At 55.5% G+C, this 25,899-nt stretch overlaps 1 protein-coding gene across 4 annotated transcripts in view; it reads right to left on the minus strand.

Annotated features, from left to right (window-relative positions):
- The window catches only part of Ntrk3 (neurotrophic receptor tyrosine kinase 3), a 227,872-nt gene that overhangs the window by 43,486 nt on the left and 158,487 nt on the right, over window positions 1-25,899 (minus strand). Inside the window, exons 13-14 of one of the 4 annotated variants that reach the window (XM_070043211.1) lie at window positions 22,297-22,431; window positions 19,791-21,294 (exon numbers count right to left, since the gene is read on the minus strand). The exons of the other annotated variants lie outside the window; for them this stretch is intronic. Coding sequence (XP_069899312.1) covers window positions 21,176-21,294; window positions 22,297-22,431 — 254 coding nt within the window. The 3' untranslated portion in view covers window positions 19,791-21,175. Of the gene's footprint in view, window positions 1-19,790; window positions 21,295-22,296; window positions 22,432-25,899 lie in introns of those variants that run through there. 4 annotated transcript variants of the gene reach the window in all.

Here is a 25,899-nt window from a genome sequence, read left to right on the forward strand (position 1 = left end):
AGAGGAAGGGAGGATCTCTGAGAAGCGTGTGTTTTCTTTGCACTAACCAGACCCCAGGGTCTCGGGCTGCCAGAGACACATTTAATTACACGTGAGATGGAATGTCTTTGAGTGGAAAAGAATAACATTCTCACAGTTCCAACCGGGGGTGTGGGGGGGAGGGGAAGGTTCCAACATGGCAGGAGGGAGAGACGGGGCCAGCTCTAGAACTTTGAGGGTGGAAAGACGCTGCGGGAAAGACCAGGACTCCCGCTTTCTCCGGCTGTCGGGAATCTCCTCCTATCCATCCGTGGCAGGACGGTCTCTCCCATTTTGCCGACCAGGTGAGCTCAATCCTGGCTGTCCGTACACACCACACCTGGTGTTGGGTCTGCAGCTGACTTCAGCCAGTCCTTCCTCTCTCCCCCACCCCCCCACTCCCCCCCCCCGTCCCGGACAGAGGAAGACAGCGCGGCCAAGTATTCCGACACAACCGCTCTTGCGAAGCAATCTCTGGAAGGACTTCCACGCCCGGGGATGGGGAGATCTCCCGGGCTTATGACAAGGCCCTTTCTAGAAGAACGGATTTCAAAGGCTGGAGAGCCTACAGAGGAACGCTGTGGAGCCTCTCCTTGGAAGCGTAGCACTTAAATTGATGGACCAAGCGGGACCAAGTGACGTGGGAAAGGCCTCGGGGCGGACCACACACCGGCACCGATCCCATGTGCCGGCCGTCCTGGAGAGAGGTTGGGCGAGGTGGGCTCAGGACCGCTTATGTAAGAACCCCCCCCCCACACACACACACTCAGGCTCACCCCAAGGCCTCCTCTCAGTGGAACATCTCTGCAAAGAGGCTCTGAAGAGGGGCGGGCGACATCTTGGGTTACAAGGCCCACGTGGTGTATTCCTCCAGGTCGGGGCCCAAGGCACCATGGGTACTCATTAAGTACGTGATGAATGAATGAATAAATTAAAACTCCCCCTGAAGCACGTTATCTGAGGAGGACACTGCAAAGAGGGAGGAAGAAGGGGTTCGGGGGCAGGGCGGGGGAGTCCGAAAGGATCCCACGGGGCGGACTCATTTATGTCCTGCTCTGCAGATGACCCGCAGAATCAAGAGCGATCTTGGGGCACCTCAGGCTTCCCAAAGAAATCCCCTGTGGCCCGCGTCCGAGGAGGCCCGGCGGACACCGGCTCCCACGCATGCACCCCGAGGTCACGAAGCGGTGGTGCAGGCCACGGAGACATCGTGTTCCCACCAAGACGAATAAATAAAGAAGACACCCCGCTGTTTCCGGACACACCGGAGAAAGAGGATCAGAAGAGGAACTGTCTGTCCTGGGGTGCTTTCCAGCTCACGTTCGCTGACGTAAGAAGCTGGGCGAGGGAGGCTGAGGTGCGCGTGCGTCCGTGCTCAGGTGCTACTCCTCCGAGCAACGGCACCGTGAGCTCGGACGCCACCTGATCACCACGGGGGCCTCTTCGGCTGCACGGCATGCACCCGTCCAGACCCACTTCCTTCACCCCCACGCGGGGCCGCCCCTTCCCTCACAGAGGGGACCTCTGGCTCTTGTTAAGTGTTGGCTGCTGGAGCCAAGAGTGGAGAGCGAAACAACTCCCCGAGGAAAGCCATCTGGAATTGAGAACCTAGGTGCTGAAAGATGAGTCTCAGGCGCCAGCTGGGAATCCGTCCCTCCCACCATTCGCCCAGCTCCTTCACTTTCTCCCCCTCCTCTGGCCTGGGTGTTGACCTCCCACGATCCACCTTGCTGTCTCTCCAGAGGCCCCTTCGGCTCAGCGACACGGCCTCAGTTTCTCACCCCTGGCATCTAATTCTGTTTGTCGGGTGGGGTTCCTACCGACCGGCGCACAGCATCACGCATCCAAGGTCATTCCTTCTTGCTCCAGACCTCCGGGCAAGACATAAACTGCTGGACATCTGGAGCCCTGAGCTCAAAGCCTGAACTCCCAGGAGGACCAGAGGCCAGAGGAACCCATTCACAGGGCCTGCTGCCGAGAGACAGTGGAACCACTTCAAAAGCAGCAATAGATCCAAAGAAAGGCAACGCTGGGAGGAATAAGGAACGGGGCAGAATTGGATATAAATTCACCCATGACAACCACAGCTTAGGAGGCATCCTTCCGTTAACTCTATAGCCCCACCACAAGCCTTTATCTGCATGTTTTCACGGGTACACTTAAGAAAACATCCATCGTGTTGCGTTGTCGGGGAGAAGGAGACAGGGCCTGTGTGCACTCGGACACAACTGAATCGTGCCCAGTAGATGCACAGATACCCGTGAGGTCCTGAAGGGGGCCGCCAGTTCCTTCTGCCCACCTTCGCCTGACCTCCAAATGACTTTGCCTCACTGAGCCTTGTTTCCTCACCAGGAAAAGAGAAGTCGTAACACCAGGAGGAGGGGTAAATAGTGCGCCGGCCACACGGAGCTGTGGTCGCAGGGCATGAGTTTACCACAGTGGGGCCGCAAAGTAGGTGTGCGTGAACTGCCTAGCTAGCATCCACGCCTCCGGGCGTCCGACATTCCAGAACCCATTGTCTGAGTCGCATTCCCAGGCTATCCCGCATGCACTTTTCACAGGAGTGTGTCACATAGCTCCTACGGATGCAAGGCTGGTCTCCTTCGGGACCGTGAGTCCACGCCCCGGGCATCCCGGCCAGCCCCACCCCGCTTCCATAGGTAGAAATCAACCCCGCCTTCCCCACAGACCTTCTCCTACTCTTTGTTCTGGAAATCATCCTGTTCTTCCTCCAGGTGACTGTTCCTAACCCCAAATAAGGCCTTCCGGAACCGCCTGTGCAGGCGCAACCGGTGCACCATCTCCTACGGAAGTTCAATTCAAGGGGTGCTCACCAAGGCAAGGTCGCCCATCCGGGCCCACTCACTAGCGCTGAGGACATAAGCACAGGCCGTTATCGGATGGTGCTGGGATGTAATTTGGTTATACCGCAGGCGTGGAATTCCACTTCCTCTCCGGCTGGGCCTGGTCCCTGCATAGCCTACATCCTGGCAGGAGAGAACTGCACTTCCTCCAAGCAATCAGCTGAACGCTGGGAAATATTTTAAGTGCACCCATGCACACTTCCCCCACACACACATATCCATGTGCACATGTACACACACACACACACAGTGTAGAAAGTGAACATGTGGACAGATCGTGGGGAGGCCCATCCTCAAGCTGCTGAACTCCTTCTTGTGACTTGAGTCCTGCCTAAAACAAGACGGCTCAGGTACTCCACAAGAGGTGATGCTGCCCTTCAGAAGGAAGGGGGGGGAGGGCGGGAAAGAGAGGGGGTAAGAGGAGAGGGAGGAAGGGCAGGGAAGGGAAGGAGAGAAGGAGGGAAGGAGGGAGAGAAGGAAGGAAGAAGGGAGGAAGGGAGGGAGGGAAGAAGGGAAGGAGGGAGGAAAGGAGGGAAGGAGGGAGGGAGGGAGGGAGGAAAGGAGGGAAGGAGGGAAGGAGGGAAGGAAGGAAGGAGGGAAGAAGGGAGGAAGGGAGGGAGGGAAGGAGGGAAGAAGGGAAGGAGGGAAGGAAGGGAAGGAGGGAGGGAAGGAGGGAAGGAGGGAGGGAAGGAGGGAGGGAAGGAGGGAAGGAGGGAAGGAGGGAAGGAGGGAAGGAGGGAAGAAGGGAAGAAGGGAAGGAGGGAAGGAAGGGAAGGAGGGAGGGAAGGAGGGAAGGAGGGAGGGAAGGAGGGAAGGAGGGAGGGAGGAAAGGAGGGAAGAAGGGAAGGAGGGAAGGAAGGGAAGGAGGGAGGGAAGGAGGGAAGGAGGGAGGGAGGGAGGGAAGGAGGGAGGGAGGGAGGGAAGGAGGGAAGGAGGGAGGGAGAGAGGGAGGGAGGGAGGGAGGGAGGAAAGGAGGGAAGGAAGGAAGGAAGGAAGGAAGGAAGGAAGAAAGGGAGGGAAGGAGGGAAGGAGGGAAGGAAGGAAGGAGGGAGGGAAGGAAGGAGGGAGGCTCTGGACAGCCCTGCTATCGGACTCTTTGGAAGCCCCCCCACCCCCGCCCGGGATCTCAGAGGTGGTCAGGGAGTCCGAAGCCGGGTGCCGGTCCTTCCTTCCAGCAGGTACCCCTCCCCACTGCGTGACCCCCTCCCTCCCTCTCTGCAGCCCTGCGTGGCACCAGGGAGGAGGACAGAGGTGGGAATGGGGCCTTGCTCTGGCGGGGGGGGGGGGGGCGCAGCACGGGGGGGGGAGGGGGGCAGGCAGCCTGATCCTGGAGCAGCCAGCAGATTCGTTCCGCACGGCCTCCACGATCCTGGATCCGCGCTTCCCCCCGCCCAAGCCCGCTGGCTCTGCCAGGTGTTTTCCCACCACATCCTCTCAGCCGATTTCCAAGAGTTCCCCCACACCAGATGTTAAACACACTGGCCCATGCCTTTCTGGCCTGTCTCCTGAACCCCCCATCCACCCACAGCCCCCGCCCCCTATCCTAGAAGTCGACAGAAAAAAGGAAAAGCACACGAGGAAGAAGAGAAATGATGATAAAGGAGAGGTCTGGAGGAAGAACCACTCCACCCCAACCCCACATGGCGGGGATGCGGTCTTTGCAAGTCCAGACCACGCCTGGGCACTGCCCGCTCTGCCCTCGGGCGCTGGCCCCAGCGGACGGCGTTTATGTGGGTGTCTCCTGGGTGAAATGTCAGGATGGAGGAAGTTGGGGCTTTGAACAATGCCAGTATCCTGTTTTTGTCTTAATTTGTCTTACCTGCTCTTTGGAAGATCCCAGGAACCAAAGGTCAAGAGGAACTCGCTGTGGATGGGCGGGAGCTTCACCAGAACCACACGAGAGCCGTGCGGGTGACAAGCGGCCAACTCCAGCCTGCAGGACGGGCGCGACCCCCTCCAGTGACCCTGGAAACCTCAAGGCCACATCTCCCGGGCCTGGGCCTCGGGATTCCATGCCAGACAAACTCGAGAGCCCTCTCGAAAGCCGGGCTTGCCCGCTCAGCAGGTGGACCCCATGCCCCCTCCCCTCTGCGGCCTGTGTCCTCTGCCACCTTCGCCGGAGACCACACCTGACCTGCTCCACATGGGCCTGCTTTCTGCAGGTGCTCTGTTCCTGCCAGGCCTCTGTGTGTGTGTCTGTGCATCTGTGTCTGTGTGTGTGCATGCACGGACATGCTCTCCTTTTCTCCAATGGAAAGCTCTGTTGTAGGCTCCCTAGAAAGACCCCAAAGGCTCCCTGAACCCCCCAGCACGCAGTAACCCCTCTATTCCAGCCCTCCAGGAGGCCAGCCCTTGTCCATGGCTACCTTTGTACCACCTCCCCAGGGATTCCCATGAAATCAATGACTTCAGCTTGGACACGCCCCCCACACCCACCCATCCCCTTGCAAACTGGCCTTTTCCCTCCGTGCCTCTTCTCCCAGAACTTTTCCACGCTCCCGTTTCCAACACACACACACACACAGAGGTGAAATGCCCCGGGAAGACCCGGCCCCCTTCTGCATGTGTGTCTCCTGCCAGCCACACAAGGATCTCCTGTATCTCTTTCCCGCGTCTCTGAGATTTGGGATCCACATCTGTGAACATCCAGCTACTCCACAGGTCATGACCTAGGCCGAATGATGAAGGAAATCCAAGAAATAAAATCAGGAAGAAATTAAATATTTGACCGGAAGATCAGTCCACGGGAAAAAAAGAGAGAGAGACAACAGAACAAAACCACTTGGTAGATGTCTCGCTGACACAAAGACACCCTCTCTCTAGCCCCTCAAAACGACGTTTCCAGTGATCCGAGGTTCAGGAAGCCAAATTTGTCCCGTAGACCGAGAGCTATGGGGAAAAGAGCTACCTCTTTTCCCCAGTCTGCTGCCTGGACTGTTTAGTGTAATGCAATGCTGGAGAGAAACAGATTGATAAACAAAATCCCACCTATCGGCGGCTCCTTAAGTTCTCTATCAGGGGTCTGGTTTTGTTTTTTTGCAGACCCTTTCATCCATATGCAATTCTTTGGCTGTAGACTTCTAAGGCATGTGACGGGAGGGAAGGATGGACTGCTAGGGAGTGTGATTTCCTCTTCCTGTGGGGTGGGAAGTGCCCGGACGGGAGAGGTACTATCCGTGCCACGGAGGTTAAAGGCCCAGGCACCGGTCTTACGTAACCTCTCTAAAATGGCACTTGCTCTGGCAGGCACAACCTACGGCTCATCTTTCTTAAGCAAATGAGTTCCCATGAGTTGGTAAACCTATTGTTTTATTTTTTCCCATTTGGCACTGAGCATGAAGACTAGATTAGAATCCTTACGGCCACCCGGATGGAAAAGCCTGCACTTAGCATTAAGTTCAGCCATTCATTAAATCGTGGACTTCCATTCACAGAAGACTGTATCTCCCTGATGCATAGAGGATGGAGGCGCTCCTCCCCGGGAGCCCTTTACAAGGAAGAGAACACCTCGTGAATGCTACAGTTAGTAACTTAAACAAATAGCTGTTCCTTGGTCCCCCGCCGTGCCGGGCAACACCGCAGTGTTAACAGCATGGCGCTCCCACCAGATCAGGGCCTGGGAAGGGAGAGGCAAATTGGGATTCCTCCTGACTGTGTCCTGTGCTCTGGGGCTCTCCTGCTTCCTGAGTCTGAGGGCCTGGTCAGCGGGGCCGAGCCACGCACGGACATGGGCACCCAGCTTCCCCGTGGCCAGGCCGTGAGTGGCCATTCCTGCTCCAATCTGCCTGCACTGCTTCTTTGCAACCGTGGCAGGGAGGTGGTTCTTGCCTCTCCGCTCTTCTGGATTCCCCCAGGGTCCCCACTGGTAAGGCTACACATCCAAGTGGACTTCTGGAGCTAGCCTCCACCGCCACTCTCTGAGGCCTGCAGACGGGATGCAGAGCCAGGGATCTGGGCGTGCACCTGTCACCTGACAGACATCTCCAGCGGATGACTGGCGAGCGGCTTGCTGGGGGCTACAGGATGTGACGCAATTTCAAACTCCGGGGCTCCGCCTGACGCCGCGCTCTCTTACTCTTCCCCCCTGCCAACAGATCTTGATCCTCAACGTCACCCCCAGATGCCTGTCCGTGCCTCCACCCATTGGGCTTCTCTCTGGTTGAGAAGATTTTTTTTTTCCTTCTCCCAGGACCTCCTCTCCCAGGCTAGAGGAAGCTGTGTTTCTCCCACTGGTCACCGCCCATGCCCTCCTCCCAGAAAGACAGAAAGACCTTGTTAGAGACACACTGGGGCCCTTCGCCCAGCATTGTTGTCACCACTGAGCCGCTGGAGAGAAAACCTGACCATCCCTTGGTCTAGAGAGCTGCAGCCTTAGATAAATCTCAGGACGGATCTCCCCACGCCCCTCTCCCTCCTGTGCTTATTTCCTTGGATTCTCCCCAGCTGGCTGACTGCCCTCTGGTTTGGGGCCCTCTCCAGCCTCCAGCCCAGATCAGTAGGTTGGCTGAAGAGGCATTGCTCCGAATCGTCGGTGGCCTTTTTACAGCCAGCTCCAATCGGCGGCCACATCCCACCCAGCGTGGTCCCAGGAGGGAGGCCGCCTGCTCAAAGGCCAGAGCAGCAGGCAGGATGCCAGGGGAATGCCCGACTCCTGACCTTGACCTCCAGGAGGTCACAGCCCCATGCTTGGTGAGCCATCTGTACGAGCTAGGAGGCTTTACTCCCAATCCCGCGAACACTCCTGGGCCAGGCAGTTCAGAATCCCCAGCCCGCAGAGGCTTTACATGGCGAGGGGAGCGGGGAGATCAACCTTGGAGTCAAAACTCCGAAGCCATTTGAGAAAAGGTAATGAGCAATCATCACCAATGCTGAACCCTGGGCTAGAACGCCAGCACATTTCAGCTGAGTCTCCCCAAGTCCGTCCCCAGTCCCTGGGTAGCGGGGAGTCTGCAGGAGAAGCCACATGACGCCCATCCCGGGAATCAAGGCGGGGTTGCCGTGACTCCGTTAACACAGGCCGAGCTGATCCCTTGTTTAGCACAGCCACCGAAAGTACGTAATACCTCCATCACCACCCGTTAGAGCACAAAGCAGAAGAAGCCACGTTTACAGTTGCTCATTAAATAAAATATGATATGTATGCACAGTGGGACATCATCCGGCCATTAGAAATCACACTGGACAAGGGTAGTGCGTGACTATCATCCTGGGACTTGGGAGGCTGAGGTCGGATGAGCAGCCTGAGGGGACATAGCAAAACAATGTGTTGAACAAAATAACAAAAGCTGCTTGCTGGCCATGTGCCAGGCTCAACTCAAATCCGCGGATGAAAACAACAGCAACCATCACGTTGTGGTCTGGTGTTTTCGGAGACCGCTGGGGAACTCCATTCTTATCTATCATTTCTGGAGCGAACGTGAGGATAATCTTGCACGGATGACATACTCAAAAGGGATGCACTAACATAGTTCACAGAGATTATTTGCCTCTGTGTTACTATTATATTTAGGTTAGACCATATTTATTTAGGGTCAATTCATTGGATGTTGTAAGATATTCATAAGGGTATGATACTGTACACAAATAAACTTGAATACCTCAATATGATGGAGTAGTACATAGCTATTTTTTAAAGAGAAAGAAAAAGGAAGGCAGGAAGGAAGGCAGGAAGGAAGGCAGGAAAGAAGGAAGGAAGGAAGGAAGGAAGGGAGGAAGTTTAGCCCAATGCCCATGGCTCAAGCCTGTAACCTTAGCAAATCAGAAAGCTGAGGTCAAGGAGATCAAGATTCAAAGCCAGCCCAGACTTAAATTCAAGCCCTCGTCTCAATCAGTAACAGCATGATGGTACCCGTCTGTCAGCCTATATGGGAGGCTGGATCACAGGGACCATAGTACCAGACCAGCCGATGCAGAAAAGTCTAGATCCTGGGGGGTTCCATGTCTTGTAAAATATTTAACAAATGGTGGCATAAACATTCATGTAAGGCCTTTGTGTTTCTTTTTTTTTTTTAACCAGGTGGTGAATACATTACCTATGCAGAAATTCTAACATTGCTAAAGATTGGGGAAATGATCCATGCAAGCTACCTTCTATTATGAGTGTGTGCGCATGCACGTGTACGTGCATACCTAGAATAATTCTCTTCTGTTAAATAATTAAATAAGAACATAAAAATGATTAGAAGAGCAGAAAGCTAAAATGTTAACAGTGTTGTCTCTGGATGATGAGATGGTGGATAATTTATGTGTTTGTATGCTTTTCTGGATTTCACTGGATTCTCTACGGTGAATATAAATTAGTTTTGTAATCAGAAAAAAAAAAAAAGCACACTGTTATTAGAAGAAGAAACGCCATTCCCATTCCACTTCTCCAGGGTCTTTACCTCTGTTACAGCAAGATAGATACCCTCCCAGTCATCTGTAAATGAGAAGGGCACCCAGAAAACTACAGGTCCCCGATAAATACCAATCCACCGTGGAGCCCTCCAGACTGGTCTCCATAGCAACCGGACAGGGTCAGGCCCCGGCGGAGCGGTGCCGGGGCGTGGAGATGGCCCAGAGGACAGAGCGTCTCCCTCGGGCTGCCAGAGGTTGCCAGGGGGGCTGTGGCATTTGGCTGATTTGCAATGGGGTCGGGCTCCCCACCTTGGGTAGAGACTGACAGCTCTCTAAACAATGGAACGTGTGCTGTCATCATTGACCGTTTCGATGGTGGGGTTTCTTGGTCTGTGATTCCTGTTTCTACATCCCGACACCTGGGTGTCTCGATTCAGTATTTGTAAGAACACGGTTGAAGGAGGGAGGGCCTTCTCCATGCTTACCCGCCAGATGGCTACATCTCATCGACTCACAGCTATCCACCAACCGTCCATCTCCACCAGCTCCCCAATTTCATCTGAGGGACCTGGGACCCCAGACAAGCTGGAGGGCAGCATCTCACACGTGCAAGGATTTGGGAGTTAGAAATCAGGCCAGCATACTGAGCTTTGATTGTTCAGGTTCTACCACTTGAGCCACAGCTCCACTCTCAGATTTTTTTTTGTTTTTTTTTTGGTGGTCAACTGGAGATAAGAGTCGCAGAGACTTTCCTGCCTGGGCTGACTTTGAACAGCAATCCTCACATCTCAGCCGACTGATTGCGGCCACGAGCCACCAGGAATGGCCTATGCTTGAAGTGCGTGGCCGGTGGATTCTTTGGCACGCTAAGGACCTAAATTCGGTTCCGTACTCTGTTCTCCAATGTTTCCCTCTTAGAGCACTGAGCAGTCAAAAACAAGACCCAGAGATCCACACGATGGACACAGTCAATCAACGTTCCACTAACGGCAAGCTGTATCTGTGCTGCTTCACGCTGCTCTCCTCACGGGAATTCTAAGTGGAGTTGCTCAGAGGTCCCTGAATGACATGGTCATTCTAATGGAGAAATGTGGGTCGGGTCTGAGCTGAGATTGGTACATTGTTTCCTGCAGTTTTAATTTTAAATACGGTGAAGAGAAATGACTAGAACTCGATAGAAGCCAAACTTCATCTGGGGCTTCGCCAAGTTTTTAGGTGTGTGAAAGGGAGTCTCTAGAGCAAAAGCCTGGTCTTGAACTCAGGGCCCAGGCTCTCTCCCTGAGCTTTTACTGCCCAGGGATAGTGTTCTACTACCCGTGCCACAGCTTCAAGTGCTTGGATTATAATGGGGATTTTCATTCGATCACTGGAGATTATAATGGTCTAAGTTCTACGTCATAGGAAAGAAGAGGTGGAGGAAAAACATCGGGAAGAACTTTCCAGGAGGTAGAATAAGTTGTAACGGGAGCATCACGGTGATATTTTCACTGCAAAATGTGCTCTGGGTTCTTCAAGGTGGAAGAAAGAAAAGAAAAATAGGTCTAGGTGGGGGGGGGGGGGGGGAGAGAAAAGCATTGATAGTTCCAGTCAATGCGATACCTCCTAAACACAATGCTGGTTTGTTGGGAGGTTTACTGATGATCTGGTTTGCACTTTGACCAGCCTCACTTGGCCACCTCGGAAAGGTCCAGAAGTTGAAGGGGGAAATCAATGTACCCACGCGTGCTCTTGGAGGCATCAAGAGTAGCTGCGGCCCCAGACGTGTCAAGGGTATGCAAAAAACAGTGAGTGGGAGGCGAGCGAGAGCAGGCGAAGAGGAACGGGAGCGCGCTGAGGCCGGCCGCTCTTTAACTCTTAACTGCAATTCGGGGGCCATCCGTGGAGTCCCGTGCCATAGGACTACCAACAAGACCGCACCCCCACCTTCCCTTCCCCAAACAAGTGGAAGACTCATCGCCTCCGACACTACCCCCGGCACGCCAATCGCCTTCCGCATTTCTTCTCGGCTTCTTCTCCCCCTCCACCTCATCACTCATGTACCTTTTCCTTACAATCCCTCCTCCCTTGCCGGGAACCGAGAACTCCAGGTCATTCTCCAGCTAGATTCCCAGCATGCCCAGAAGAGGCAGAGGGCCATTCCCACCCCCACCCTCCTCCTGCCCCCTGTCCCCGCCATCTTTCAGACAGAACAACTACGGGCCAATTGGTGCCCGGATCTGAACCAGGGCTACCCTGATTCCCTCGTTTGGAGAAGCGCAGGCTGGGAGCTGATGCAGGCAGAACCAAGGGCGTCAGGCCTGGAGACTTTTGGAGGGAACGCCACCCCAACTTTGCGCCAGAGAAGGCCTCCCTGCCCGCCCCCCTCAAGCCGCCCGTCATAGGAGGTGGATTTTCTGCCCTCCACGGCAACGGTAACGGTACTGATGCTACAGGAGTGGTATGACCACCGTACCAGAAGATGGTTTACCCACCGGAGGCTGGGGGCAGCTCCATCAGTGGGCTGTGAGCCGCCATGGCAAAGCCGGCCATGTCTCGCACGGCTCACTTCTATCTTCCAGGCTATAAATAATTCAGAGTTTTCTCTTTTCTCTTAAATATCACAAAGCCAAGTCAGAATCTTTCTGTGAAGGATTCTGCTGTGCCTCCCCACACTGCACCCCTCCCTGTCTCTCCCTCCCTTCCCCCCCCCCTCCGCCGTCCCAGGCCACTCCCAGGGGAGAACACCTCTCCAGCTTTAACATTTATTCTTTGACATTTCAGGCGATTTGTTAGGCAGGGCTGCCTTCTTGAGATCAGAGTTAGAAAACCTTGCCGAGAAGAACTCCCACTCCGCCCTGTCCAACTGTGACCCCTACGGGTCCTTGAATCCCTGGGACACCTGACTCCTCCCACGCACAAGAAATCCCACCCATCTTCCCCTCCCTGAGTGGTGACCGACCTCTCCACTCTCCCCTCCTGACAGGCCAACATATTCAGCAAGAGAGAGAGAAAAAAAACCCAAACCAAATGACACCCACACACACATGGTTAGCTCACAGACACGAGGCCCGGGGACAGCTTTCCGGGTTGGGTCTTTTACGAAGGGATCAGCCAACCTCCTGCCAGCTACCCGGGTGTGGGAACCGGGAAGGAGGCCTGGTCACTTACCCAGAGTCATTACGTTTCCCACCAGAGGCGGTGCCGAGCCCAGGACCCAGGTCTTCGTTTCAGCAGCCTACGACGCGGTGAAATCTTCTCCACCAGCGCGAGAGGATGGATATCTGGGTTTAGCGCGGCCGTCTGTCTCCAGCTCTCGCGAGAAAGGACTTACCATTTGCCACAGTGAGGATTGCCTGCTCTCCGTGCAGCTCTCTACCCACCAGCGCCCAGAACGGACGGTGGGATTGAGAGGCAAAGCCCACAGCTGGGGGTGGAGGCTGCGTGTGGGTGGCTGATGAATACTCCCCGAGCAGCTCTCCTTTCAAAGCTTGTGAGCCCACAAGGGCCACTGTTTCCAAAGTGTGTGCACTGGGGGAATATTCATGTCCCATTACATTTAGGCACTCACTGAAAATTTTTAAAAAGGTTTATGTACATTGGGGTCCCCCAGCGCCTTTCAGGATCCTAACGCAAAGTGAACCGTGAGTCGGTACAAGCTGGCTTAGCCGTGCAATGTTCATGGGTTTGTTTTGGCTTTTATTTTGGATCCCGAGCACGTCATAGGCTAAAGCAACAGTCAAAGGGTCTGCATCTCAATCCTCCATTAACTGAAGAGGAGAAGGTTCCCCCTGCGAGTTAAGGCACAAGACAACCATCTTGCAGGAACTGAAGCTCTGCCCAGAAATCCCATCCGTTCGCGTGGGAAAACAGCTGAGGAGGTGGCCAAGGCCGGTTCAATCATTAAGACAATCAAACAAAACGATCATTAGATGGTCCGACAAGACGGCAATTTGGCATCGAAGGCCTTGGGCAGCGCTCACTTGTTACGGTAGCCGGAAGTGCCAAATGGACCAGACAGCCATAAAGATGGAATAATCCTACAAGTCGTTCAAAATATGTTCACTATCGGCAAGTGCCCGGCTGTGGGAAGGAACAAGGCTTTGCGTTCTCACCAGCCAGCTCCGGTTCCCTCCGGAAGGGCCGTGGGTCTAGGACGGCAGCCCTCGGCCATGAACACAGGGCACCCCAGGTCTAGGCTGAACTCTTCTGGCCAGGCTAAACTTCAGAGACTGACTCGCGGCCCAAAGTTGTTTGGAGATTTATTCCCAGGTCTTCTCATGCTCTCATAACAGTGTACGAGGCTTGCTATTGATACATATATATTAATGATATTATATATTATATATGTAATATATTACATAATACACACACACATATATATATGTAAATTAAATGCAGAGTATGAATTTAGTTAGCATCTGGCCTGTCTTCTGGAATGCTCTCGCGTGCTGCGTTTGTTTGTCAGAGAACCCTGGGAGAAGCAGTCATGTTGGCTGTGCCCACAGGACTTGAGGTCACAGACTTGATTCTTGCCTTGACTGTCCCAGCAGGGGACGGGGAAAAGGGAGGAGCAGGACATAGAGATTTCTTGTCTGACCTGGGCTGGGTAACGCCAGAGGTGAAAGAGTTTCCATAGGTCCTAAGAGACCAAACCTTTCTCCGTCCAATCCGAGGAAGGACCCCACCGGTGGCCGTGTGCCGCTCCAGAAGCTGGCTGGGTGAAGTAAACATGGCGGGGGGGACCCTGTCTCCAACCCCTGGGGGGACCTGTGTGGCTGCTGGCCCCACTCTCTTCTCCTTCCTTGAAGAGTCCACTTGGGAGTCAGGATTGCGTGAGCTCTGGTCCCACGGCTGCTGTACCTTCGCAGTGTAAAGAATATTCCGACGCACCCTGAGGGCCCACACGGACCAGAGCCAGGGGGTGGACAGCGTTTCGGAACTCTGTTATAACAGAGGAGCGTCACCTGAGTCTCTCTGAGTGCGGGGAGGGGGGGTCACCCTGCCCTTCCTTTACAAGGCTACAGTCCCTGTCCCTTCTCCCTGCAGAATGAACTGGGGGAGAGGGGAGGGAAGATCTTGTCAAGGGAGGTAGGTGACTTGCATCCCTGAGGTCCCGGAAGGCAGAAGCAGGCTTCCTTGTGTTGCCACGGTAACATCAGGCTGGCACCCGGCAGCCCACACCAATCAGAGAGGAGGCTGGGAAGGCGAGCTTGGGTGTAGCTGGCCACCGATGACTCCAATGCCTCCCGGTACTCCTTACCAGACTGAGGCTCGGGTGCTGTTTTGAGCGGATGTGAATGCTCTGCCCCCGGCCGCTGATCAAACCATGAGTCCTGCAAACCCTGGAACGCATCTCCTTTGCGCCCCGCCTGGCCGCTCACTCCCCACGGCCTCTCTAGCCCTCAGGGGAGTCTTGACAACTCTTACCCCGAGTTCTCAGACAGGACTTGACCCCTTCCTTCAGTCAGAGGGTGGAGTGAGTGAGACTTGCTGGGTGGTTTGGGCACTGAGAAAAGCCAAGCTCCACGTGTTCCTCTTGGTTTCCTATCCCAACCTCTGGGTCAGGTTCCGTGGCACCTGAGAGGCCTGGAAAGGCCTCGGGAGACAGTCACAAGGGAATGCGGTGATCCTGCGCAGCTCCTGGGCAGGGAAGTTCACGAGTCTCCAGGCTGGGATTCCTCCACGGCTTTGATTGTTCTTGGGTGGTTCAAAATCTTCCTTTCCCCCAATGAAGTCCAAATTCCTTGGCAGACAAGACCCCCCCCACCCCCCCCCCGCACCTCCCCACCCCTCACCCCCCACCCCCACCCAGAGCTGGAGCCATGTCCCAGCTGGAGGCTTGGCCAGGCAGGGGCGTCCTTCCTGCCCGTCCCAGGCCTCACTGTCCTCCTTCACCTGCCCCTGGAAGCCCAGGACGCCCGGGAGGGAGGGGCCAGGCTCCCAAACACACACAGGTTTAACCCCTGATAGTGGAGAGCGTCCAGACAGAAAGTGGGAGAGGCGGGCAGACAGGTCAGAAACCTCGTCAGCCGTGCAGGAACAGAGGCAAAGCTGTTGATCTTTCAGGGGGGAAATTCTGTAAATGGTCCGTGGACCATTTACCCACGGAGTAGGAGAAATGGGGCCGACCCAAACGGACCTCAGAATCCCAATGCCATTTCAGAACCATCACTGCCATTAAAAAAATAAATAAACAAATACATGAAAAAGCAGACAAGGGACCACAGCTCCTGCGAGCATAGCTCCTTCAACTTACCTGTAAGTTCAGGTAAGGTTGAAGGAGGAGTCTCATTTAGCTGGGGAAATGTCCTGGTGGATCTGTAGGGTGAGGTCTGTCTTGCGAGGTGGGAAGTTTAGGGTAGGGTAACAGTGGGGATTTCCACAAGCAAAATGGAAAACCAGAGCTACAGGGGGTGTGTGGGGGGGGACCTGAGGCCGCAAGCAACTTCAACTGGAGAGCAGGAATGGAGTGATGGGTCGGCTGGGAGAGGAGAGGAGGGGAGGGGAGGGGAGGAGAGGGAAGGGAAGGAGAGAGGAGAGGGGAGGGGAGAAGAGAGGGAGGGGAAAGGAGGGGAGAGGAGAGGAGAGGAGGGGAAGGGAGGGGAGAGAAGAGGAGAGAAGGGGAGGGGAGGGGAGAGGAGAGAGGAGAGGAGAGGAGGGGAAGTGAGGGGAGAGGAGAGGAGAGGAGAGGAGGGGAAGGGAGGGGAGAGAAGAGGAGAGAAGGGGAGGGGAGGGGAGAGGGGAGAGGGGAGAGAAGAGGAGAGAAGGGGAGGGGAGGGGAGAGGAGAGAGGAGAGGAGAGGAGGGGAAGGGAGGGGAGGGGAGAGGAGAGGAGAGGAGGGGAAGGGAGGGGAGAGAAGAGGAGAGAAGGGGAGGGGAGGGGAGGGGAGAGGGGAGAGGGGAGAGGAGAGGAGAGGAGCTCCAGGCCCCTCACCGGATGATCCAGATGTTAACCCAATGCTCCATCATTCCCCCACTCACACGGAAGGACCAGGTTCCCGTGGGAACTTCCCGGCGCCCCACGCTGCCCCTTCCCCTGACTCCCCTGTGCCTGTTCTCCGACCGGCCATGCGTCCAGGAGTCACCTGGCTCGGGTCCGGAAGCTACACAGCAAGGGCGTCCCGGAGCCTGGAGTCATCGACCCTTCCCTCCTGTCCCTCTACGGCATCCTGGGAGTGTGATCTCCCGCTTCAAGCCTGGCTCCACGTGAGGCTCAGTTGGGGCAGGAGGAGGGGTCTGGGCAATGTCACAGCCTAGCACTACGCCCCACGCCGCCAGGCTGAGGAGGTGGAGGTGAGGAGGGAGCCGGAGCTGGGCTGCTGAAAGGAATTCTCACCCCACAGGGGTGACACCAGGGAGGCCAGGGGCTGGCTCCTTGGCTCGGCATCTGTTCTTTGCCTGGGTGCGGATCATCACGGGGCTGAATTACAGCGCACCATCAGGCCGCAGAGGCTGGGCGAAGGAAGGTGAACTAGGGCAGGTAATCAGGCGGCGACCTTCCTGTCTGAAGCTGCTCCCGCACGCCCACACCTGGGCAGCCTAACCTACTTCCCCAGGGGGAGGCCGGCTGATTGCCTTGATGCCCTGGCTGATCTGGGAATCTCACCAACTGCCAAACGGCTGATTGTCTTAGGTCCAAGACCAACCACCCTTCTAGGCCCCCTAAAAGCTAGAAGCAGAAAAAGAAAACCGTGGACGCTCTTTTCTAGAGGGCTGGAAGAGTCACCTTGCTCAGATAGTTGCTGAAGGAAGTCAGGGGTGGTATCCAGCCCCCCAGAGATCCACCGGCAGAGGTCTTTATTTTGAGGATGGGGAGCAGGGAGCCTTGGAACCGCAGCCTTGGGGGGGGAGGGCTGACAGCGGGACCACAGAGTCAGTTCCACAGACCCTCCCTCCTCATCCCCGAGTCAGAAGAAGAAGCCCCCCACACACACACAACCTGGACCAGGTGCCCAGAGTGAAGATCTCCGGATAACACCTGGGAGGTGGCCCCCAGGCTCACAGTGTTCCAGCAAGATCTCATGAGACCAACATAGGAAAAAGTCACCGTGGACTGCGGCTGGCGAGATCTGAACACGGGTCGAGGAGCCCCCTCCATGGAAGCCAGTCCCCCAGTTCAGCTCTGCAGCCTGCCTGCCTGCCTGCCCCGGGCCAACTCTGTCTGCCCCGGAGATCTCACCAGGGAAGACACGTCACGGCTCCTCGATACCCAGTGTGGAAACCGTGGGAGGCATGGTTTCCATTCCACGGAATGCCCACTGCACGCCCTCCCATCCGCTGACCCTTCCCACCCACTGCACAACACCCCAAAAGACCGACGGCAGCGGACCAGACACCTCCCCGTCTCCCAACTGCTGAACAAGCCCAGGCGTCCAGCCTGGCCTCTCCTCACCCGCTCCGAGCCCATCCTGACCCATCCACACGGGTCGTGGCTCCGTTTCACGCCCACCTCCTCCAGGAAGCGGGGTTAGTTCTGTCCGCGTGCCCGTCCGGCACCGGCAGCTCTCTGCTGGCCGAGAACAGCGCAAGGCTGACTGAAGCCTCTCCTGTTTCAAAGCAGAAGTTCTACCTTGAACTCAGGCACCACCAACACCAACACCAACCAACCAACACTCTGGACGTCCCTGGCCTCTGAGCACAGAAGACAGCACCAGCCACCGCCATCCCCCTGCCCCAGCCCACTCTGAGGGGCAGGAGCTTTCTTTAGAGGAAGGACTGACTTACGCCAGAGTGGACTCAAAGAGAAAAATAAAGCCAGTGAGACTACAAGCGCCACGCCAGCCTGCAGGCCGCCCGCTGGATGGATGGAGTGATGCATCCACGGTTGTCTTCCCTTCCGAAACCAGGCTCCACTGGGGCCTGCGGAGGCCCAGTGAAGGGTCCAGATCCAGCCAGCGTCCCTCCCCCAGCCCTCTTTCTCTGCATTGGCAGCGTATCTGCTATGTTCCTAAGTGACAGGCAGAATCCGCAAGCCTGCTAGCCCGGGGCCTGATCTGGGCCCAAGGGTGGGAAAGTATCACAGCTCATTTAAGCATCAGACTCTTGACAGAATCTCAGGACTCTCTCCCTTCCGGAAGCCCATGGAAGCTGGGCCTCTGTGTGTGTGTGTGTGTGTGTGTGTATGTGTGTGTGTGTGTGTGTGTGTGTGTGTGTGTGTACACATATGCGTACATGCAGGCTTGCATATGCATATGTCTGTGTGTAGATGTCTCTGAATAAGCTCAGGGATGACCGGTAATCCCAAAGCACCACCTCTCTCCAGTAAGGGTCTTGCCCTCAAGCTCCACGGGGAAGATACGGAATCAACCCCCCATTCCAGGGAGCAGCCACGGCTCTGCTGTTGCATCCAAGATACAAAGGCTCCCCGGTCCCCGTTCCCAGGCCTCTTAGGTCTCCAAGAGTCATACATTCTCAAATCTCCTCAAGTCTTAGATGCCCGGATACCAGAAAAGCCCCCCAGATACCACGGGAGTGAGGGTCTTACAGACCATGGCAGCAATCACAGGAGTCAGGTTACCGAATCCTCGTTTTTCTGTCCCCTGTGCTGTGTGACCCTGTGGTTGAGCCATTCCAACCTCTCTCTGAGCTGCTAATCCCTCCTCGATATACGACCTGCTGTGAGGTTTACGGCAGGATATAAACTGGAGAAATTCACTACGAGAGAACCCAGCAGAAGAGATGGTAAACACTTTTGTGAGCAGACCGCAGCTACGTAACTTCTTCAAAAGAAAAAAAAAAATCCAGCAAAACAAGAAAGAAATTGTGGGCAGCCTGGAAATTTCTATATCTTTAATATTCTCTGCAAAAAGAAAAAAAAATCCAAATAAGAGGTCCGATGCAATCGTTTCATTAGAAAATAAAGTGTTTATTAAGAAACTATACACTGAACACTCCTATAAGTCTCTGTGGGAGCACAATGGCCCATTGTCTTAGCACAAGGTGAGAAAGATGACAGAATCGAAGATGTTGGGATGGATGGATGGCGCCTGAGAGGCTGGAAATGAGGTAATGGCTTACAATCATTGAAAAGAAAACATCGTCCTCACGCTTACTCTTTAAAGCCACACTGGAAAGAAGACCCTGGACCCCCAAGGCTGGGAGGGGAGGAGAGAGAAGTGGGGGCCAGCAGGAAGCAACGGAAGAGACCCCGCTGGGGAGCAGAGGAGAACAGGATGAGGGGCGGCTGGTAAGGGGGCCAGGATAAACCACACAACGCACGCGCGCGCGCACACCTCCGGGGGGCGCTGGGGAAAGCCCGAATCTCAGGTGATACCGTGGAAACTTTGGTGCCGGGCAAGAGCTTAGGAGGTTTTTTGTGCACGCAGGTCGCTGTGCACCCGTGGAACCTGCTGGACACTCACCGTGAAGGACCAACATTCCCGGGATTCGGGGAACAGAACCCCTCCTCGGGACCCTTGACCGTAGCAAGCCCAGGTGAACTTGCCTGCGGGGAGTGGACTATCGCTCCACTCTACACACCCCGTGACCACCGCCGCAGCTGTGTCCTGAGACACGCCCCGTCTGCCCCCCCCCACAGAGGGAGTTCCCCGCCCCCCCCCCCCCCCCCCCGCTCTTCACCACCACCACAGCCACATCCAACAAGGGACGCCGTGGTCGTAGGGAGAGCTGGGCCAAGCCAGACTCCGACTCAGCCGCGGAGGTGTGGGAGTGTGTCAGCCTTTCCTATCAAGGTACCTCATCCTCTTCCCTCTCCCCAGTGGGTCAAGCTGAGAATTGAGGGTATGGGTGGGAGGGAGGTGGGGAGAGCAAAGGGAGGGAGGGGGGAGAGAGAGAGAGAAGGAGGGAGAGAGGGTGGCCGCGGAGTAAGGCATGAGTGAAAGCAAGCAGAGTGAACACACAGATTGACCAGAGAACAGGGCGACACTTCCGCCAGGGCCACCAGAAAGGGGCTGGAGGAGACCGAGTTTGACTTTCTCTTCCCCTTCCGTCCATCTTGACCTCGAAATGGCGATCCCACTGGGCTCCAAGAGTTCTGGGTGAAGAATCAGAGGAAGCAGGAGGGAGAGAGCCCCTCCCCGGGCTACGGGCTAGCAGGAAGGGCCTGGGTCCCCGGTGGTCTTAGGCGGATGGCCAGTCCCCGGGCAAGAGCTCCTGCGGCCACACCCACCAGAGCAGAAGCAGAAGAAATGCTCTCCCAGGAATGTCCCCAGGGCCACCCTCACCGAGCCGCACCAGAGAGAAGACGGGGCAGGGCACAAGTGGGCTGTTGATTCTTTCTCCACCAAAAATAAAAACAAAAATAGGAGAAAAAAATGAAAAAAAAAAACAAAACCAGACACGATAGGCTTCCATTCTTTCCTCCACGAGCTAGGCTGGGGCCTGGCCAGTGGCTCCTGAGACGCTGGCTCTCCGAGAGTCCTCCCGCTGCAGGACTGCAGGGAGGGTAACCAGACCACCGGAGGACTGCATGGCACCCACCCCTCCCCGGGAAGAGCCAGGGAGACCCCAGACTTCCAGGCAGGAAAACTGAGGCCAGGACGTGGCTGGGCTGGGCTTCATCACGCTTGCTGCTGCTGCTGCTGCTGCTGCTGCTGCTGCTGGTGGTTGGGTTGGGTTGGTGTTTTTGAGAGAGAGAATGACTACTGTGTATAGAAAATAGTTCCTGGTCCACAGGGGTTTGTTTGTTTGCTTGCTTTTTTTTTTTTTTTTCATTCTCTCTATTGGCCCTAAAGATGGCGGCAGGAGTCTCACAGGCCAGAACGGGGAGAAACAAAAAAAAAAAAAGGGGAATACAGTGCTGACTGGAAGAAGGAGGGGAAGGGAATCGCCCATCTTATGTCCGGACTCTGGGGCTCACACAGTGTCTATTTCGCATCCCCAGATCCAAAATCAAAAACCAAAAATAGAGGAACAAAGAGAAAGACGATGCTTAGCGCTTCCAACCGCTCAGAGGCCCCAGCCTACCAAGGTGACATCAGAACAAGGAGGTTTAGAAGAAGGGTTGTGTTGTGTGTGTTTTTAAAAGCCATGGCGTCCTTTGCTGAAATACACATTGACATCCTCAACATAGAGGCTATGGTTAAGAGCCTTAGAGTGTCCAGGAAGACTTATCGGATTCAACATAATTTCTCTGAAACCTATAAAAACAAAAACAAAAACAAAACAAAAACAAAAAGGGGGGACAGGAAAACAGAAAATGCAAAATAAAGTAAAAACCGACCCCACCCCACCCCACTCCCCAAAGGAAGATCAAAACTAGGAGGAGGGCCAACAGAATCGCTACACTGGATAATCAAACAGATTGCCAGCAGGGGGGGGGGGTGGGGGAGGCTTGAGGGGGTGACTTGAAACCGGGCACGGTCCAGGAAGAAACGCACGGCCCTCATCATGCTATGGCCTCCACTGAAGGGAGGAAGGGAAATGAGAGTTGGGTGGTCTTGGCCTAGATCTCTCATTTGACTTGTCCTTTCTAGAAGGAAGAACCCCTTCGACAAGGAGCCCCGAGGCCAGTTAAGAGAATGGTTGCGGGCACGAGGGTCTGGAGAGAACACGGAGGAGGAGCTGTGTAAATGTGTGTGTGTGTGTGTGTGTGTGTGTCTACACACATATGCACACCTGCAGACAGGTGGACAGAGCAAGCTATGTGTGGCCCTGCCTGGGCACTGGGGGCCTGGGGGTGGGGCGGGGAGATACAAGTAGGTAGAATTCACGTGCACGGAGATGCATTCTCTTGTCCACAATGATCGGATGGGCTTGAGTTGTCGGGGGCGTTGGGGATGGGGTCAGATCTGTGATGACCACGGGGAACTCAACTGTCTATGATGCTGGACTTCACCTGGCTTCTCAGTGCTGACCCCTGGCGGGGGGGGGGGGGCGGGGAGGGAAGGCCAGCCGTGGGTGTGTTACCACCCTGCTGGTTCTCTCCGGGCCTTGGTCCCTCTCTCGTTTCTCCCGCACCCAGCATCTAACCTCTCCTCCTCCTGGGAAAGACTCCTGTGACCTACGGGACTCGGGGTATGTAGCCATACCCCCCAATCCTCTGACTCGCGGGTGGCTTGATGCGTCTTGGGGACTTCAGAACTCCAGTGGGGGGAAAGGGGCCTCGGTGGCGTATGGAAATGTCAAAGGAGGCGACTCACCATGTGACTTTGGGTAAGACACATCCCCACTCTGGACCTCGGGCTCCTCATATATATAGTGGGTTGACGGGACTAGGTGGTCTCTAGTGTCCTTCAAGTTTAATATCCCATGATTGTCTATGTTTGAAAAGACCCCTGGCAGAAGAGGCAGACATGGGGGAGGGGGGCGGTTAATGGTCAGTACTGAACCCCAGGTACACACACACACACACACACACACACACACACACACACACACACACACACACACACACGGGGAAGCCCTCTGTAGAGCACAGCACTGGGAGCAGCGCTGGCACTGCTGGGGTGTCTAGCCGATTTTACGCGTACACTTTAGATTCCTCTCTCTGACATCTCGCGGTGGCATGATCGGACTGGTTCCAGGGGCCAAGGGAAAAAGTTCTGCCTAGTCCTTCTCCTCATATGTACCCCCTTCCTGGGACCAGGGAGACCCAACTTGCGCCCGTCTACTCTTCTGAGTGGCCATTCCTGGGCCTGGAAGGGGAGGGTCTGCTGGATTCAAGCCCCCTTTACCCCCACCCCTGCCCGCAAACCTCCCTTAAGGCTCCTGATCTCCCACAGAAGGTGTTCAGCGGATGTTGAGGAGGAAAGCGAGGTGACGAGGAGCAAGGATGACAGGGTGGGGACTCCCTAAAACCTCCGCTAACTTTGTTCAGGCGTGAACCTCCACAACAGCCCAAGAGCTCTTGGGGCTGTTTCGATGGGAGACCCAGGGGCCACAGCCCATGGGGAAGAGATACCGTTCCTCTCCTTCGGAGGCCACGCTGCGTCCACGGGCTCTGGAAGGTTCCACGTCGGATGGGTGGAAGGCCAGGGCCAAGCCCGGCTGAGCCTCAGCGCCAAGGTCTCTGAAGCTGCCTGCCTGAGCCTGGGCCTTTCCCCGGGAGAGCCGGGATGGGAGGTTTGTTTACTCTGGAGCCCTTTCCCAGGTGGAGCCTTTCCAAGATTCGAAGCGCTGAAGCCTGATAGCAGAAGAGGCACCACTCCAAAATCCTCCGCCACCCCCTGCCTCAGAAGGAGCCCAGAGCAGGAAAGGAAAGACATTTACTGGGCAGGGAGGGGAGAGAGCGAGCGAGCAGAGGGGAGCAAGGGGACATGGAGCCTGCAGGAGATGCGGGGAATGGGGATGGATGGGGTGGAGGGAAGCCAGGCCGGGGAGAGGTGAAGATGCCCACCCCACCCGTGGTTCACCGACCTCCCCCCGTAGCTGACCTGGGGGCCTCTCTCTGTCAACAGCCTTCCAAAAGCCCCCGGAGCACAGGGGAGCTGCAGGCCCCTCTGTAATTCAGAACCAAGCCTGGCCTTAGGGATTATCCAAACACACATTTCCTGAGAAGCCAGCCAGAGGCTGGAGCATCATGTGGGGAAGCAGGAGGGAGGTGGACGCGAAGAGGCTGGGGAAGAGGAGGAGCGGAGCATCACGGGATGGGATGAGAGGGGTCAGGGCCTGCTCTGCCCAGATTCCCGGGTGTCCACCACGGGGAGGAACCGCGCAGCACCTGCAGCTGACTTGGAGACTCTTGCGCTTTCTAGAACCTACCAGATTCTGCAGCTTCTACCTCCCCTCTCATCTGTCTGACTCTGGGTTCCCCAAGGCCTCTCCTCCTGTCTCTGCCTCTCCCTGTCATTATCTGACATGATAATATTATTACCAGCTCCATAATCTCTTTAGGTTATGACTTTAAAACAAAAAAAATATATCAAAGAAGGCCAATTGGATTGTTCTTGAACATTCCCCGCTTCCTCTGTATTCAAAGCCGGCCTGTGTCACAGTGACACTGAATGCACGCCCGGCCTTGACCGTAACCGAAGCACCGTGTACTGCAGGGCACATTGAGATACTGGTGGGCATCTGGAACCAGAGACAGGGACGCACTCAGACGGGAGGGCGCCCTGCCTAGGCCCCGGCTCATCACGGCCCCTGTTCATCACCCCCTGGGGTGAGAACGGGTGAGATGCCCCCCTTCTCCCCCGCCACGCTGCACGCAGACAAGAGCGGAAGAAACGAGGCCCCACGCCGGGTCCCTGAGATTGCTCGCCCACCTTCAGACACGACGGGGCAATGACCACCTACAGGAGTGAAATGGTGGTGGCGGCGGCGGTGGTCGATTCACCCCCAGACCGCTTCAGAAACGATAGGATTCACCTCGCTTTGCCAGTGGGAGGCCCTGGCCTAGACTTCATCCGTCCAGGCCCCAAGGCTCCAGCTCCCGTCTCTCCTCACGATAAACTATTCTGCTGGCCATCCACCACGTTTCTGAAAACTCCTATCTTAACTCCTGCCGTCCTGAGCCTGCAAACCCGAGCCAAGTGCGCTCTCTCTCTCTCAAATTTTTTACTTAGTTGCTAGCACTTAAAACTTGGAGAATTTCACAAATATCCCCATTTCCAGCTTCCCTTGAAGATCCGAGCCCTGGCAAAGCGGAACTAACATCTCTGCACAGTAATAAGCAACTGGCGACAGTGGCGATGCTCGATTTAGACACAACATCTGTTCTCCAGTCAGCTGTGGCTCCCGCCGCTCCCCGCTGCCCGGTACCCCTGCACGTACCAGCATGACACCTGCACGGAGAGTCTTCGCCTTGGAGCCTGGAACTCCTTGACAGGCATTATGTCAGGGATGCGTGTTGATGACCCGGGAATTCTATTCCACGCATCCACCACCAGACTGACTCTGCGATACTAAATGTGTTTCCTCCGGTCACGGTTAATAATGATAAAGAACAGGTTTAGCCCATCTCGGAACGGGAAGAGAGCTGGGGACCAAACTCTATAGGGAAGGAGAGGGTCCTGGCTGGGGTTTCCAAATGAAGCTTTAATGTCCCTGGGGTACAGTCTGTGGCCTCTGCGTGAGGGCCCTTCCCCCCGAGATTCACGAGGAGGACATGCCTTCGAGCAATGAGTCTAAGTTGGCGCTCCTATAATTCTTCAGATCCTTCCAAAGCTAAGTCTCTACTCTTACATTTTTTTTTGTCTCTAAACTTGGGAGTCCAGGGTGAGAATGAATGTATACTCCACTGCGCACTGTTTCGTGCTACAGCATCTCTGGTTGGCAAGTTTATTTCTCTTGTTTGGGGTGGGGGTGGGGGTGTCTGGCTACATCTTCTTTTGCTTCCAGAGGGAGAGGGTGGTCAGTATATCTCTGCAGCAGCAGCAGCAGGTGTGAGTCCATTAAAACACAGACTTGGTTGCATGGTTTTGAGCAGAGAGGCTGAGTATTTTTCTTTCTGTGTTGAGAAGTGTATTCTCCTTGGTAGCAAAGTTAGCCCTTTAACGGATATCTTCCATGCTATCTGCCCCATCCTTCTCCCGTGATTTCCCGTTTCCCCAGTGTGTTCTTTCCTTTCCGCTCGATTCCCCTTTGTACCAAAACCTATACACGGTCACCTCCATCTTCTGGTACGCCCACCCCCGAAGTCTCTCCCGAGGAAGTGATGCCCTCTGCGCTGCACGCAGCTCAGTGCCATCCTCTCTCCTCAGTTCCCCGGGCGCCAGCCTCTCACCTCTGCCGTGGGCCATGGGCCCTCTCCATCATCCACATTCTACTCCTGCCACAGAAACTTCCTCCAAGGCCACCAGTGG

Source organism: Dipodomys merriami, unplaced genomic scaffold (assembly GCF_024711535.1).
Source record: "Dipodomys merriami isolate MVZ:Mamm:240054 unplaced genomic scaffold, mDipMer1.0.p SCAF_33, whole genome shotgun sequence".
Classification (NCBI taxonomy): Eukaryota; Metazoa; Chordata; class Mammalia; order Rodentia; family Heteromyidae; genus Dipodomys; species Dipodomys merriami.